The sequence below is a fragment of the Populus euphratica genome, unplaced genomic scaffold, assembly GCF_000495115.2.
Source record: "Populus euphratica unplaced genomic scaffold, PopEup_1.0 scaffold5.1, whole genome shotgun sequence".
Taxonomy (NCBI): Eukaryota; Viridiplantae; Streptophyta; class Magnoliopsida; order Malpighiales; family Salicaceae; genus Populus; species Populus euphratica.
The window spans coordinates 1,432,866-1,449,367 of NW_011499848.1; the positions used below are offsets into that span (position 1 = coordinate 1,432,866).

General features: G+C 32.8%; 1 protein-coding gene, 1 long non-coding RNA gene and 1 pseudogene across 3 annotated transcripts; 2 read left to right on the plus strand and 1 right to left on the minus strand.

The window, feature by feature from the left end:
* Window positions 1–658: 658 nt before the first annotated feature.
* On the minus strand, window positions 659–3,100 carry LOC105113345 (pentatricopeptide repeat-containing protein At2g29760, chloroplastic-like; annotated as a pseudogene).
* A 4,134-nt stretch (window positions 3,101–7,234) lies between these two features.
* LOC105113356 (alpha/beta-Hydrolases superfamily protein) lies at window positions 7,235–11,633 on the plus strand. Its single transcript, XM_011009512.1, has 8 exons — window positions 7,235–7,638; window positions 7,748–7,774; window positions 8,173–8,302; window positions 8,386–8,532; window positions 8,658–8,788; window positions 9,882–10,019; window positions 10,817–10,915; window positions 11,053–11,633. The coding sequence occupies exons 1-8, from the start codon at window positions 7,312–7,314 to the stop codon at window positions 11,269–11,271; spliced, it is 1,218 nt and encodes a 405-aa protein (XP_011007814.1). The 5' UTR covers window positions 7,235–7,311; the 3' UTR covers window positions 11,272–11,633.
* A 1,566-nt stretch (window positions 11,634–13,199) lies between these two features.
* On the plus strand, window positions 13,200–15,701 carry LOC105113366 (uncharacterized). 2 transcript variants are annotated; one of them, XR_839940.1, is made up of 6 exons: window positions 13,200–13,388; window positions 13,530–13,662; window positions 13,784–13,887; window positions 14,255–14,272; window positions 14,337–14,389; window positions 15,104–15,701. It is a non-coding gene; the product is annotated as an uncharacterized LOC105113366 (long non-coding RNA). The 2 variants fall into 2 exon arrangements; XR_839941.1 differs by lacking the exons at window positions 14,255–14,272; window positions 14,337–14,389 and having other exon boundaries at window positions 13,208–13,388.
* Window positions 15,702–16,502: the final 801 nt, after the last annotated feature.

The window sequence follows — 16,502 nt, forward strand, 5'->3', positions numbered from 1 at the left end:
CATTGTTCGCAGTCGACTAGAAAGAACCCAGCACCAATACCAATCTCAATAAATTCATGTTCTTGCAACCATTTGGCACTTTTTTTTCTAGTATTTCCTCCTTTGTCTGAAACAATCAACCTGGCAGAAATATTTGAAACTAGCCTTTGGATATGGCTACATGCCAGGGGTGGATTTCAAGCCTTCGAACCCATTTGATATGGAATGTGCCATGCAGCTTTGCACTGCTCTTTTTTTTACCCCAACTTAATTTGCTTGCTAGGGATAGGCTATCGCATGAACAGTTAAATTAGATCGATTGGCCTACTCCGTTTCCTCATTTCCTATCATGGCATCCATACTGGAAAAGCAGCAAGTAAAGGGTTCGATTCCATGCACTGGCTGCTATTTATATGCCTCCACATAACAATAAATAAATCAAACGACATATGAGTAAAAAAGTTGGGTTCTCTGACAGTTTTATAAGCTACATAAGATGATATGATTTCGCCAATAGCAACATGGAGAAGCAAGGCCTCATCTAGCTGAAGGAAGAAGCTTTAGCAGCGTACCTGATAATAGGGAAATGCCCAACCTATGTTATTAGTTAAGCCTTACGCAATACAATCAAAGTAAAAGGCTGACAAGCAAGAAAATGGATGCGTTAATGTGCAATGGCTTTCACGCAAGTAGCTTAATCCATTTCTTGTTGCTTTTGAGCCCAACTACTATAGAGCTCAACCTTACTATTGCGAAGCTTCAGCTACACGAAAAGTTGGTTTACAAGCTTTCAAAGGCCTGAGATGTTTGGAAATAATTGAAGTGGTTGAATACAAGGATCATCAACATGAAAATAGCTTGCTAAATTTACCGCATCCGGTGATGATTTCAACAACAGCAGGAAGCATACTGACAAGACTTACACTGTAACTACCATCATTGGTTTCTGACACCAAACAATGAATCGACCACCCAGCATGCTCTACCAGCAAGAAGTTTATGGAAAAGCTTAGGTTGTAATCAACAGCTAGTCAACTACCAGAGGGAGGAGGATCTTCGCTGGACAAAAATCTTGAGCACAAGCATCTCCGCTACAAAGATACTCTTAACTGTACCAAAGTACATAACTTCCCTGGCATGAAGCAGTTCCGTAGGTCTCTTGGTTGCTTTTGAACTGCCAAAACAACTAGCAAGGTAAATTATGTTCAAGTTCAAGGAACCCATGTTATAGGGAATAACTTAATAATGTTTCTATCATCCTCAACAAGATCTCTTCTATCTTCAGTTTCTCTCGTCCAGCCCCATATAATCTGGTCTGCATCCTGATGATCTCATGGATTTTGTCAGTGCTCTCAAGATGCGATGTATTCTCTCCTTCTTGGGATGTCTTTCATTCAACGAATAAAACTCAACCACGAATCATTGACCTCAATCAAACTACATCCTGATAATTTTTTTAACCCTGTTTCCCTCAGTGCAACTTTCAATCATGCTACGTCTTTCCATCTTCCAAGGTCCCAGTGCACGTTTGAAAGCATCACAAAAATTGCAAGGTTCTTTGGCTCAAATTCAATGAGTTTTCCAAGAGCCAGTTCAGCAAATTCAATATTTTTATAAACCCTACACGCCCTAAGCAATGCAGCCCAAATAAGACTCTCCTTCTATGAGCATCTTTCTGATGAAATCCACAGCTTGAGCCAACAGACCAGCTTGCCCTAGCAAATCAATAATACAACCATAGTGTTCTATCTGAGGCGCAATTGAATATTATCGGTCATTGATTTGAAATATGATAAACCATCGTCAACCAAAACCGTGTGTGTGCAAGCACAAAAAATGCCTATGAATGTGATTAAATCTAGATTCCCCCCTGCACTCTTCGTTTGAGAAAACAAATTGAAGGCATCAGCTCCATGCCCATGCACTGCCAATCCACCAATTATCGTATTCCAGCTAATCATATCTTTCTTATCCATGCTTTTGAACACATCAAAAGAAGTTTCCACAACACCACATTTGGCATACATATCCATCAAAGCATTCCCAGCATAACATTTCCCTTGTAACCATGACTCTCTGCACACGCATGTACCCACTTGCCGAAATCAAGAGCACCTAATCTCGCACACGCAGACAACACATTCACAAGTGTGGCATCATTAGGAGCTGCATTTTCATCAACTAACATCAACATGAAAGCGCTCAATACCTCAAAAAAACAACCATTACATGTGTACCCTTCAATCAACTCATTCAACAAAAAAAGTTCCTTTCTGGCAACTCTTCAAACAATCCTCACAGGCTGTTCCAGCCCCATTACTAGCATAACCATTCAAAATTGTTTCCCAGGACATAACATCCTTGTTTGGCATCTTATTAAAAAGCTCCTGCGCCCTTCCTATATCCCCAGCCTCAATATAACCTGAAATCATAGTATTCCACAACACAATATCCCGCTCGGGCACCAAGTCAAAAAGGCAACGCACAGTTACTAAATCACAAGGAATGTAGCCATTAATCATTGTAGTGCAGGCAATTACATTCCCCAAACACCCTATAAGCAGCTTCGATTGCTTCTCCACGAGCTTGCATATCGATCAACGTAGCAGCCACAAAAGGGCTCGCTCTAAATCCACTTATAATCACAAAACAAAGCAACTCTTCACCTTCTTTCAATGCATTAATCTTGACACAAGATTTAAGAACAAGTGGAAAAGTTAAGCAATTAGGCAAGAAATTCAGTCCCTTCATTTGTTTAAACAAAACTACAACTTCCTGGTGAGATTCGTTTTGGAAATAGCCTCTTAACATTACATTCCAAATGAAGGCGTTTCTGTCAGGAATTTGATCGAACAGTTTGTGGGCGTGCTCCATTTTCTTGAATGAGCATAGGACGTGATGATTTTCTGGGGTGATATAATCTGTTTGTTCGAACCCATGAGTGATAATATGTGAGTGGATTTGGTTAAGGGGCTTGCATGATTGTAAGAGTGGGATAAACTTGTCTTCTTTCCGTAACTGTGAGGGGATTTTCCAGCTACACTTTGTAAGGATCAAGCATGTTCACTGACCGCATAGCATGAGGCTACCCGAGACCGTTTTCTCCGTCAAATCTATTCAAAGCGACGGCGTTTTTAGCATAGACGAAACCACAATAGACGGTGAATTACTATATTATTATACATTAATTTTCATACAGAAATGAGATAACTTTAAATTTCAATAATTTTTTACTGTAGCAGTACTATAGCGGTACAAGATTGGTGGTAAAAATTGGACTTTTCGGGGTTTTTTTTTCAGAATTAAGTTGTTTTTAATGTTTAATATTTTAATCGTTTTATACTTGTCTATTTATTATAATTTTTTTATAATATTTTTTTAGTTTTTCTTTTTTTTACATTATTTTTTAGAAAAAAATTACTTTTTATTTTTTACACTTTAAATGTTTATCTATACTTGATCTATTTATAACATTCTTTTTATTTTTATCTTTATTCTTATTTAAAAAAATTATTTACATTTAAAAAAGATATTATATAAAGAATAAGAAAACAGTGTTTAACCTAGAAAATGCAATATTATTTTATTCTGGTACTATGTTAATATTTACATGTTTTTATTTATCTTTATTAATTTTTATCATATTTAAATATCAATTTTTTTATTTATAATTATATTTTTTGCTCTATATCATAAATACATTAATAACACTTACAAGTTAATTTTTTTGAGTTGGAAAAAAATTATTCAACCTACAGCAAAGCGAACTGAACAATGTTAACACTTTATTTTTTATATTTATTAGCACAAATAATTCTTGATGTATTTAATTAGATATATTTATAGGATTATTAGTTTATAAGATTAAAAAAATGATATATTTGAAAAACTTGTATATTTAATTTTTTTTATAAAAAAATATTAAATAACTAATATTGATGGATGGAGCCAATTGAGAAATGTGTAAGACATTAGAAATAATTGAAAAGTAAGTTTGCTTTTGGACTCGTAATGGGTGTGTATGGTTAGAGATTAAATTGAGGTTTCCTCCCATGACTATATGATTATATTCCTACAGTGATTTAGTTAATTCTTTTAATGTTTTGTTAATAATTAGGTCGTCAAAACCTTAGCCGCCAGCAGAGCAATCGGTGATTATATTGAAGCTGATAATGCTTCGCTGAAACTGCCAAAATCTTAACGACTGCTACCTCTGTAATTAAGTAAGCTAAATAGGTAACATTTATATGGTAGTAAAATAGTAAGGATTTGGGATTAAAGAGTTTGCTTTCTTTGTAGTCTTAGGTTCGAGTTCTTGGTTGCTTATATGATGGCTATTTCAAGTTTATATGGTCGTTAACTTCATGACGCATAAAATTAATCATAGTGCGTATAAGCTGGTCCGAATATTCATATTAATTTAAAAAAATAAGCTAAATAGGTGTTCGGATAAGTAGTTTGTCACGTGTCAGATTTTACTTCGGAGAAATCCCTAGGCACAGTCAGATATTTTTTTATGTGTTTTTTTTTTTTTATCATGGATTTCATCTGTAATCATTCTATATTTGTGGTTGAGAATGAGAGAAAAGCCCCAGATAGTGAAAGGTTAAAAGTTCTTTTCCCTGCAAAGCAGCTTTGCAGCAGTACCCTACGCATTGTTAACGAAAAAAACTGAAAGACAGAATTAAAAATAAAATGAAAAATAGGTCAGCTCCTCCACCTTTGTATAAACAGTGAAGGAACTGAATTTTGTCTCGCTTCCTTTCACGGGTTTTAGATGATCCGGGATAAATCTAGGATGACGGATCAAGTCATAGCTTTTTTTTATTTTATAAAAAAATAAAATAAAATCATTAAAATAAAATAAATAAACAAGTTTTAATCGAATTTTAACTAGATTTTTTTAATTAATCAAGTCATAAGTTAATTTAAACTTTTAATTAAATTATATTAAATTAATTTAAAAAAAAAAAACTTGATCTGATTTAAATAATGGAAAATGGTTGCTTTAGTACAGTTATTGTATGGTTGGGCTAGCCATTTAAGAGTTTGTTTTTAATGACATAAACTTTTTATTTTTAGAATATGAATGCATTACATAGATAAATTCAAAATTAGTAGTTGAGATTTCATACAAGGAAAAAAATAATTATTTAACTTAACCATTTATCACCCAGTATATTTTTTAAATGACATTAAAGATCATATTGGCCCAGTCAATATTTAAAAGATTAATTTCTTAAAAAAAATAGTTTAGTCTCAACCTATCAACCCACTTGTCATTAACCCGGCACTTCGATTAATATATGAGTTCCATTTGTACATAGATATATTACTATATAAGTTCTACTTGTTATCTGTGCATTTATCTAACTTATCAAGTCTATTTACTATTTTTTCTAATTTGATATAAAACCTTTCTTGCATATATATGGATTTGAGAATATAAATATTTATACAATAAAAAAATAAGTAAAGGATAAATGGCATTTTTTTAATATCCATCATCACTATTTCTTTTAGCTATTAAATCAATTATCTGATTGTTATAAATATACTAAAAGGAAATTATGTTCTTGTATACAAATGGTATAGTTTTAAATTTTGCCAATTGTTTTTGCTGTGGAGGTGAAAAAATTATAGTTTTTATTTTTTCATATAAAAAATAATTTTTCTTTTTATACTTGAATTTTTTATTATTCTTACACTCGACCCAGCAATCACTATTTTTTCTTAACTTCATTTTTTTAGTAATAGTTTTTTAGTTTTTTCTGTACACTTTTTTAAAAATATATTGTTTTTTTTTATTTTTACACTTTGAATATTTATCATTCTATATTTTTATCAATTTATACCATTCATTTTGTTTTAATCTTTATTCTTTTACAATTTGGTTTTTTTATACTTTTTATTTTTAAACAACTATTATACGAATACTAATAAAATAGTGTTTAAATGTTGCAATTGTAACATTCTTCAATTCTCATGTTGTGTTAAAAATTAGTTTAAGATTTTACTTATTTTTTATTAATGTATACAATCTTTACTGTATTTTATTATATATAAGTATAGATATTTTTATTTTAGTTGTATGTTTTACTCAATATCACTGAATATATTAATAACACTTATATATTAATTTTTTTGTGTCATGAAAATTTTTATTAGACTTGCAACAAGGTGAGATGAATAAATATATCAATGCTTTATTTTTTATATTTATTGAGACATATAATTCTTAATGTATCTAATTAAATGCATGCATTGGTCATGTAACTAGTGCCTTGATTAAAAGGAAACGATGTTTTTCTCATGCAAATGACATAACTATAAACTTTGTCAATTTTGTAATTGTAGTGGTGTCAAAATTGTTATCTTCATTTTCTTTTTGAAAAATAAGTTTTTCTTATGCTTTATATTTTTATCATTTTATATTTGGTTTATTTATTTTTTTTTCTTTGTTTATAATACTTTTTTGACTCTTTTTTTTTCTTTACACTTTTTTTAGAATTTTATTTTTTATTTTTTACACTTTGAATATGTATCACTCTACATTTAACCTATTTATAACATTCTTTTTGTTTCTATCTTTATGCTTTTGTAATTTTTTTTCCTTACACTTTTTTTCTTGAAAAATTAGTGTACAAAGACTAAACAAAATGATATTTTAATGTAATAACTGCAATATTGTTCAATTCTTTTACTATGCTTAAAATTAGCTTTAAATTTTATATATTTTTATTAATATATATGATATTTAATATATTTTATTACATGTAAGTATCAATCTTTTGATTTAAAATTATGTTCTTACTTTATATCAAAAAACATGTTAATAACACTTACATATTAATTTTTTTAAATTAAAAAAATTCTTAAGACTTGTAATGAAGTGAGGTAAATAAACACATTAATGCTTTATTATTTTGTATTTATTGATATAAATAATTTTTAATATATTTAATTAAATACATGTGTAACTTTTTTATTTATAATTAAATTAAAAAAACACATTTGAAAACTTGAATGTTTGTGTGTGCATTGCTCAAAAGAGTTATCCTACCTAGTAAAATCGAATCGAATGACCTAACTAACTAAGACGAAAAGATCATTTTTCAAAGATTTTATGTGGGTTATACCACAAAATTACTATCGTTGACCGTCAAACCGACCACGTGGAAGAACAAAAAAAAAAAGACCACGTGCAAAGCTGCGAAAATTGTAGCGACGCACGCCCATTAAAAGAAAGAGAAACAAAAAGCAGTAGTCCAGAACAAACTATTTTTTAAGTGGAAGAATTCTTCCACTTTTCGTAGTTCGTTTCTTCTGTCAATGGATCTCCCTTTCACTCTCAGATTCCACCCACCTAACCCCCTTCTCTCTCGCCGGAAACTTGAATCTCCGATCATCCATCCGCTAAGAAGGTTCCTACCTACTTTTCATCGGCCTGATATCAATCCAAATGCTAAACCATTTCCAATGTCATCAAGGACCCACCAGTCGACTGTCGTCACCGCTAAGTTGAATAAGCCAATAGACGGTGTGAGTGAAGAGCTGAACTTGATTGCTTCGCAAAATTTAGACCATGCACCAGCTCGCAGAAGGGTTCGATCAGCTTTCGTTCAAGTGCAACAGGAGCTTGATCACCCACTTTTCAAGGTTTGTTTGTTCTCTTGATCTGATCACGATCGTAGTACCTGTTTTGATCTCTTGAATTTACATGGATAGTGACCGATGTTACCTGTTCTGGGTTTTGATTGGTGGATAGATGACACCTCCTGGGAAGACATACGAGGTACGCTGTGCTGCTCTCCACCAATACTTGTTGCCAGCACTTCTTACTCAATAAGCGAGCAACTTCCTTTTCAATTTGAAATTTTCTTACACATTTAGTTTTTGCTTTTCGATCATGAAAAGGTACCTTTTCTTTACGTGAATATTGATCTGTAATTCAATTTTCTTATTTGGAAACACCAAACATTATGAGCCGGGTTGAATTTAATTTCCATATTGTCCTGATGAAAGGGGAATAAAGAGAAGGAAAAAGAAGAAGAAGACATTTTTGGAGTTATTTTCGACTGGTTTGGTTGAATTGAATTCATTTAGTCATATTATCAAACCCAAGGTGAATTGTTTTTAGATGCTAATTGGTTGTTAATTAAATGTCGGTGATTGTATTATTGGATTCTTTAGTGGTATGAAAGGAATTCTAGAGGTTTGGAAATTTTTTGCAAAAGATGGATTCCGGAACCTGGAGTTCGAATGAAAGGCGCTGTGTTTTTTTGCCATGGTTATGGTGATACCTGTACTTTCTTCTTTGAAGGTTTGCCATTCTATCTTTTATATGCTCACATAGATTCACCGGTAACATTGCGTGTTTGATATGTGGAGAGTTTGAAATCTCAGGTATTGCAAAACGAATTGTTGCATCTGGATATGGTGTTTATGCTTTGGACCATCCTGGTTTTGGCCTATCTGAAGGATTGCATGGTTACATACAAAGCTTTGATGAATTAGCTGACAATGTTATTGAACAGTACACAAAAATAAAAGGTTCGATAAGCATCTTGTCATGCAATGGCTATAGAGTTATTGTGATTATTTCTTGTTTTAGTATTTGATACAGATAAATACTGGGAAATTTTAATTTCTGATTCGTTTTATATCATGATTGGCAGGACGTCCTGAGTTAAGAGGGTTGCCCTGCTTCTTACTGGGGCAGTCCATGGGAGGAGCTGTTGCTCTCAAAGTTCATCTAAAAGAACCACGTGCATGGGATGGCATAATCCTTGTAGCCCCTATGTGTAGAGTAAGCCTATCCTTTCTCCTACTACAGAGATAGTTTTAGTGAGTCCTTCCCTTTTAATGAGCTCATTGGTAATCCATTTGCATTTCTGTGCCTCTTTAAGTATGTGGATTATTTACAAGCTTCCCTTCACTTATTTCATGAGAGAACAAATAGTTAATTGCACTTTGCAAAAAGCAAATCCCCTACATTTGGTACCCGATTGAAGAAGTGCATCGGGATGCTGTCAAATTTGGAAAAGCATATTTATAGATGCCTAGCCAGCTCATATCCTGGAGTCTAGCAAACTAGCAGATCGTCATAAATTCATGCACTATGTTCATATATTCATGGGTTTCTGTTAGGAATTTCATGTTTGACAAATAGTTTTCAGCTGCCATGGAGGTTAATAGCGTGCCTCAGCAGAGGAAGTTCTAGTCAGACTGTAGAACAGTTCATCATCACTAAGACACGTTACCAAGTCCACTGAATAAGCTCATATGTGGTCCTTTAGCTCTGCATACTGATTTTTGAATTTGGTGAAGTGATCTACTGTCACCGCTCTTACCTTGCCTGATTTCATCATTATCAGGGACAAGCAAAGCCTTGGTAGGTATTCTTTGGCAAAAAGCTCTGCTTTGGAGAGCCCTTATCATAATGATTAAAATAGTGCTCAGGAAGGAATTGAACTTTCTGAAAGACATGGTTTGCATGAACAACTTTGGCCTGACAATATAGATCAATGGCATCTGATACTGGAAAGTTGACATAAAAGACAGCAGATGGAGGATCTCAAACAGTTTGTCTGTGATTCTTTTGGCCAGTGAAAAGAGTGGTGGCTACAATTTGCTCCTGAGTTTAACCATCTGTTTGCTTCTTAAATTTTGCAAATGGGGACACATGATTTTGCTATTGCATATTAATCACTATTATCTTATCATCACTTAGGTGGGTAGCATCATCATCGCCCTTCATAAACAGACACATGGATTAATATTTGTTTGCTCTTTCTGGGTCTGACTTCTCTGGGTTTTCAAGTTGCAAGAATAACTATTTTTTTCTGCAGAAAGCTACTCATGATTACTTTGAGATTTTCTAACCTCAAGTTCTTGCCAAGATTGCAGAGGATGTTCAGCCCCCAGCACCAGTTCTTAAGGCATTAATTCTTCTTTCTAAAGTTATGCCAAAAGCAAAGCTCTTGCCACAGAAAGATCTAGCAGCACTTTGCTTCAGAGACCTGAAGAAAAGAAAAATGGTGCGTATTCTATTTACTCTCTGTTCAGAAGACTTGTATCATATTGAACCAATCCTTTCACTTGCTGCCACAATGAGCCTCACTGTCCTGCTGTTTGGTGTTTTAAACGTGACAATTGAAAACCAAGCTCATTATTGGGCCTCAAGTGCCCAGTAACTTTGATGCTTTATTTCAAAAATTAATTGGTTTTATGTTGGTTTTGTCTGACAACCTTACAGCATTGATGAATAATATGCTCCTCAAGCTTTTCAATAGGTTATTTGATTGGTTTTCCAATGATTACAATTAAGTGAAGAACCCATGCCTCTTGATTTCTACCAAGATGAATTGCCTTCTGAACATCACTATAGCATTTCTCCTATTTGAATGCAAAATGAACATCGACTTGATTATAACCAATAAACCCAATAATTCAGAATCTGCTAATATGAATAAAGAAAACCCTATTGTGCATTTATACTTATAATTCAAAATCTGCTAGCATATAGATCAATTCATAACCTCATGAAGAAACTTAGCCGTCACTAATCTGTAAAATCAGGGCTTACTGCTTTCACCTAACTTCTGCAACATTCCCATATAAACTTGTTTTTCTCTTTTATAACATTTAAGAACTCGCGTGGTGTCCAAAAAAAAAAATCTGAAAATCGATAAGTGAGTGAATGTTCGCTCAAAGAAGTCACAGATTTCTTCCTGGAATTTTCTGGTAGATGTAATTGTGTGTTTTAAATTTCAAATGTTCAGTATTCCCTAGATGCTTTCACAAAAAAAATCTTTGTTCTTTATTTCTACTTCAGGCCGACTATAATGTTATCTGTTACAATGACCAAATGCGATTGAAAACTGCTGTGGAGCTCCTAAATGCTACCAAGGATATTGAGAAACAAGTGGAAAAGGTTGGGTTTTGTCTTATTGTATTTTCATGATTCCTTCATCTATCTTTGTTGCCTCAACAACGCAGTGTATGCTTTTGATGTTATACACACAAACACATAAATATCAAGATAAGTTGATCGATTCACTCATGTTGCAGGTTTCATCCCCATTGTTGATTCTTCATGGAGCTGCTGATAAGGTGACAGATCCTTTAGTTAGCCAGTTTCTCTATCAGAAGGCCTCTAGCGAAGACAAAACACTAAAGCTTTATGAAGGGGCCTATCATAGTATTCTTGAAGGGGAGCCTGATGCCAAAATCTTTGCAGTCTTTGAAGATATTATTGCGTGGCTTGATTCCAGATGCTCGGCTAAGTAAAATATTATTTCCATGCTACAGTTGTCTATGCGATTTCCTCGCCCTGCCTCTGGCTATTGGGATAGTCACCCGTTCCCAACCAATTTTTCAAATTTAGTTAACAATGCTAATTTTTAGGAGGAGCCGGAAACCAAGAAAAATTCCAGTTCAGTCAATGGTGTTTGTTCATTGAGAATTGTTAAGTATAATGGCAGATTGCTAGATTGGTACTTCAAATGATTTCATGGATAGCTATAGCATAACACACAAAAGATGTTCAAATAAAAATGGCTGTACTCAAAACTTATACAGGTTATTCACCTTCTGGATTATCGTAATCGTATTGGCTTCATTGGAATAGCATATGCAGAACAACTTTCTGAGGTTATGAGCCGTTTTTATTCGATGCGTTGCGAAATGGTAGGATCTCAATCGATCTGCAGATCCTTGCAGGGTTAGTGATGGCTGCCGCTCCAAGAGCATGCCATTATTATTATATACAAAATCAGCAGTATAAGAAGTTAGTTTGTTTTTATGTTTTAAAAGTGATTTGAATTTTTTTTTTAAATAATATTTTTAAACTATTTTTATGTATTAAAAAATGAATTTTAAAAATAATAATAAAATATTATTTCAATATATTTATAAATAAAAAATATTTTTAAAAGCTGTTTGCTGAAGCATTGCACATTGCGTAAATGAACTATGTTCTCCAAATGACAACACAGCACTTGCCTATAAAATTTTTGAGCTCGAGCGATCCCGTTAAAAGGCACTGGAAATGACAATAAAAAAAAACAGGAGCGTTTTGAATATTTTGAGCGTTGAGACAAGAGCTGCTGCGACAAACATCAATTCCTTTCTGGTTGCTAAATTTATAATTTTATAAAAATTACAAAAAAATTAAAATAGAATGTAGGAAAAAACACTATATTCTCCCTTATATTTTCCTAATCAATAATATAAATTATTGCAGTTACTCTTTTTTTATCTTTCTTAATAGAAGTTGTTTGTCTTTGAATTAGGTAGGAGTATTTTTATCTTTTTATACAGTGCATTAGTTATTGTTCATTTATTTAAAGATATTTTGTCTATTTAATATATTTATAAATATAAAATAACTAAAATATCATTGCGATACAACAACTAACACTCTAAAATAAGGGCATTGTTATCTTTTTCCTTTTTAGAATACAATGAGATCGTGTATATAACCTTAAAGACTGAAAAATTAAGTTACTGAAACATGTGTATTATCATCCTTTTCTTGTATATTTTTTTATAATTATTAGTTTGATTGAGAATTATAATATAATTTACAATTTAATTTATAATTTTTAAAATATATACATATCAGCATACAACAAACATCATATATTTTGAATAGTGCATGCGAGGTGGTCTTTTAATGATATAAAATAAGTTTTTATTATCTCGTTTGGTTTTGTTTTATATTCCCTTTATTTATTGGTCACGCATGATATCTAGAGGTGAGTGATTTTATTATTTTTTAATTTTAATTATTATTTTTTATGATTCTAATTTTAAACATTTTTCTCAAAGTTTTGATTGTCAAAATAAAGTGTAAGAAGTGATTTAAATAGGTTATTTTATTTTATTTAAGGTGGTGTGTGATATATAAATTAAATTATTTTTTAAGAATATGACAGAGTTAAATTTGTTGGCATATATTTTGCACTGTGACACAAGAGAATAAATATTATTTTATACAGGGATTTCATTTTTGGCATGTATAATTCTATCAAGATAAAATAATATATTTGATATTTATTACTAAAAAAATATCACAAGGTTATTTTTATTTTCCAGGTGGATTTGGTGATTTATACATATGGAAACAAATAGGGAAGCAGTTTTACTTTTTAATAGAGTGGACGGATCAGATTTCTTCTTGAAATCAAAATTTGTCGCAAATAAGGAAGACGAACAATTTTCAATCTTTCCGTTTCTTTATTCTTAATTGAGAAAAACCGCCGTGGACAAAGACCTGAGCAATGCAGTTAACTGTGCAGTATAACCCCGAACTGAATCATAACCAGAAACCCGTCTCTGTTTAAGCATCGATCAATGTCCCTCTTAAACCAACTCTTCAACAGAGGCGTTTTTGGTTCTAAATGGTATCTTCTCTTCTCATTTTCATTTTTGTTTTTTGTTTTTATCTTTATTTGCACTAGTTTGAAATTGGATTTTTTTTTTTCCAATTTCTGTTGGATTTTTTTTAGATGGTTTAAATTTTATATTTGATGACTACTTTCTAGCAAAACATGCTTGAACTTGGCAATCTCGCGCATTAAATTGCAGCAAAATAAGAGAGATTTGCAGCTTAAACATATGCGCAAGGAGATTGCGCAATTTCTTCAGGCTGGACAAGAAGCAATGGCTCGAATTCGAGTAGGCACCCACCTTCTGGATGATTTGATAATTACTATTAAATTGCCTTTTGTTTTTCTTTCATGTGCTTAGTAATTATGATGTTTTAAATAAACAGCGTTTTGGTGTTTGATTTTGTTAGGTGGAACATGTAACAAGGGAAAAGAATATATGGGCTGCATATGAAATATTGGAGCTGTTCTTCTAGTTTGTACTTGCGCGTGTTCCCATTCTTGAAAGTCAGTGGTAAGTTTATTTACTGCAAGGAGTTTTTTTTCCTTGATTTGAGATGAGTTGGGACATCAAATTTTGTTCCAAATGGGAGAACCTTAATTGAAAATTTCTAAAAAACAAATAGCCGAAAGGATGAGTCTTTCTTTCTGTTCTGATTGTCGAGTACAATGATCAAGATCTAGATCCAGAGCAGCTTTTAAGGATCTTGATGCTGAACGCACCTTCCTATAACTCTTTGATCGTTGGTCCTTGGGGTGTTTATGAACACGTCATATAATTTGTTATGCGAGCCCGTTGGGAATTTTGTTTAAGCTACAGGATAAATATGGTGATCATCACCTTAGCCTTGCTATGACGGAGTAAATTCAATTTGATCCAGATGTCAAGTATATGGAGATATTTCACGGCTGTTTGGGTTAATTGCCTGTTATTTGGTTGATTAATTAGTGCTATGCCAATCCCATGTGCTGGAACTGGGTTGGATTATCAAATGTAGCAGTAATGTGGATCTAAGGTAGTATATTTTACCAACTCAACGCTACAAACTTTCAATCTTTGCCAATTGGGATCGTATTTGAATCATTTACGTTTAGCCTGTTTTCCTAGGATGGTGTCATTGTCTTCATGATGCTTATTAAAATTAGAGATGATATCTTGCATTCTATTCTTAAGCTATGTAGACAATTCTGTACTATGTTAGATAACATGATTTGACTGATGATTCTGAATCCGCATCATCAATTACATGAAAGAGACAAAGTGGATTCAGAATATCTGTTTTTGTAAGCCTTGTAGAGGGTACATGAGCACCGCACCCAACTAGAAAGGTGTGTTTTCTCATCTTTGGTGGAAGACTATTAGACCAATGGGTGTGCATCCACACCTTTTTTTGCCAGAAATAATGTCTGATTAGCTCATATGTAGAGTTCTTCAATTGAAACATGGCTTCATAGGCTTGTTAATGTCTAAACATGCAAAAAACTTGATCTTGGCTGAATATGCGGCTTGTTTAAAATTGTTCATGAAATAAACAAACTTAGTACAATCTAATTTTGGAGCATTTTAAAGTTTAGGTTAGGCCTAAGTATTGCCTACTTCTTGACCTTTCTTGGCTTTTATTGTTGTCTTTTCCTTTTTCCTTTTTAAGAAAGTATTTTTGGTTGTCTGTTGCATGACTTGGATATAATATCTGACCCTTTATGTTATCTACCCTTTATGTTATCTCCAGGGTGGATCAAAGCAGATTGTGGCTGAAGCCACATTTCCTCAAGCTCCTACCAAACAGAGCTCTCCTCTATCTCCACTTTCCAATGGGGTCCATCGTACCATAATATGGATAGCAAACAAGGATCTCATCATCTTCAAGCTTCTGGCACTGTGAGCAATATGCCCCAGGTCACTTCTAACAAAATTGAACCATCAATCAGGTATCATAATGCCGGACCATTGACTGATGGTAATAGGGAGACAACACCACAAGCAACTAGATAGCTTGAGCCGCCATTGCATAAGCAGAGCTGCCGAACTTGTAAATGTTAAATTTGGCTCATTTAGGTTAGGTGAAGGCAAGTTATCGTTATTCCATAATCGACCTTTGATTATAAAATTATATCTCAAGATCACACAATCAAGCATGCCAAAACAGAAACCAAAAGAAAATGTACATTATTTCACTATGTAAAAACACAATCTTACAAAAACTGGAAACTACCAAGAGTTTCATATTGGTAATATTTTTATACCACCATGATCTTCGCTGAAATACCAAGAAACCCCACGATTGTATCAACTTCTTCTAAGATTTCAATTCATATGTTTTCTGCACATAATGTTTACTTGTTCTTGTCTAAAATTTATTGTTTTCGAATAGCAACTCTTCCTGTGGCAATGTTTGTAACTGCATTCATTAGACCAGGCAAGTACATGTTAGGACCGAAAACAAGTCCACACCTCATGTATGATTCTCCATCAAATAGGTGATATGAATAATAGTATTATTCATGATTGATTGCTTTTGTGATGTAGTCTGTGTTTTGTCTCGATTATCAATTTGAAAAGTTTTGCATGGGTTATGTTAAGAATTCTTTTTATTAAGGACAGGTTATAATTTATTGTTTTTTTTTAAACTTAAAACTGTAACTGTAACTGCAAAGCTGATGAAAATATTTTTTTTTCTCTTAAAAAAAATCTAACAAGTATATTTTCCTTATCCTTTCAATAAAGGACAGGATTAAAAACTTGGGATGGAAATGAATTATTTGTGTTTTTTATTTGCTCCTAAAACTTCTTTCCCTAAAATATTATCAAGGGAAAGAAATTCAATTAACCTTCAAACTTGCCAAAAAGATCTGAATTCTCCATATGCTTGAGAAATTGTCATCGGAACGTCTAGTTTCAGTTCATGCATGAACACTGGGAGATTTTGGTATTTGGTATATTTACTATTATTGTGTTGTACATGTAGCACCCCTCATACATTTACGAACAATCACACCACAGCTTTGATTTTCTAGCATCTTCTTCTAAAAATGAAAAAAGAAAAGGAAAAGGAAAATACTAGCTGCGAAGTGAAGTAACTAAATTTTTAGGGTTATCTCATCATCCCTGTTATTTATTTATTTATTTTT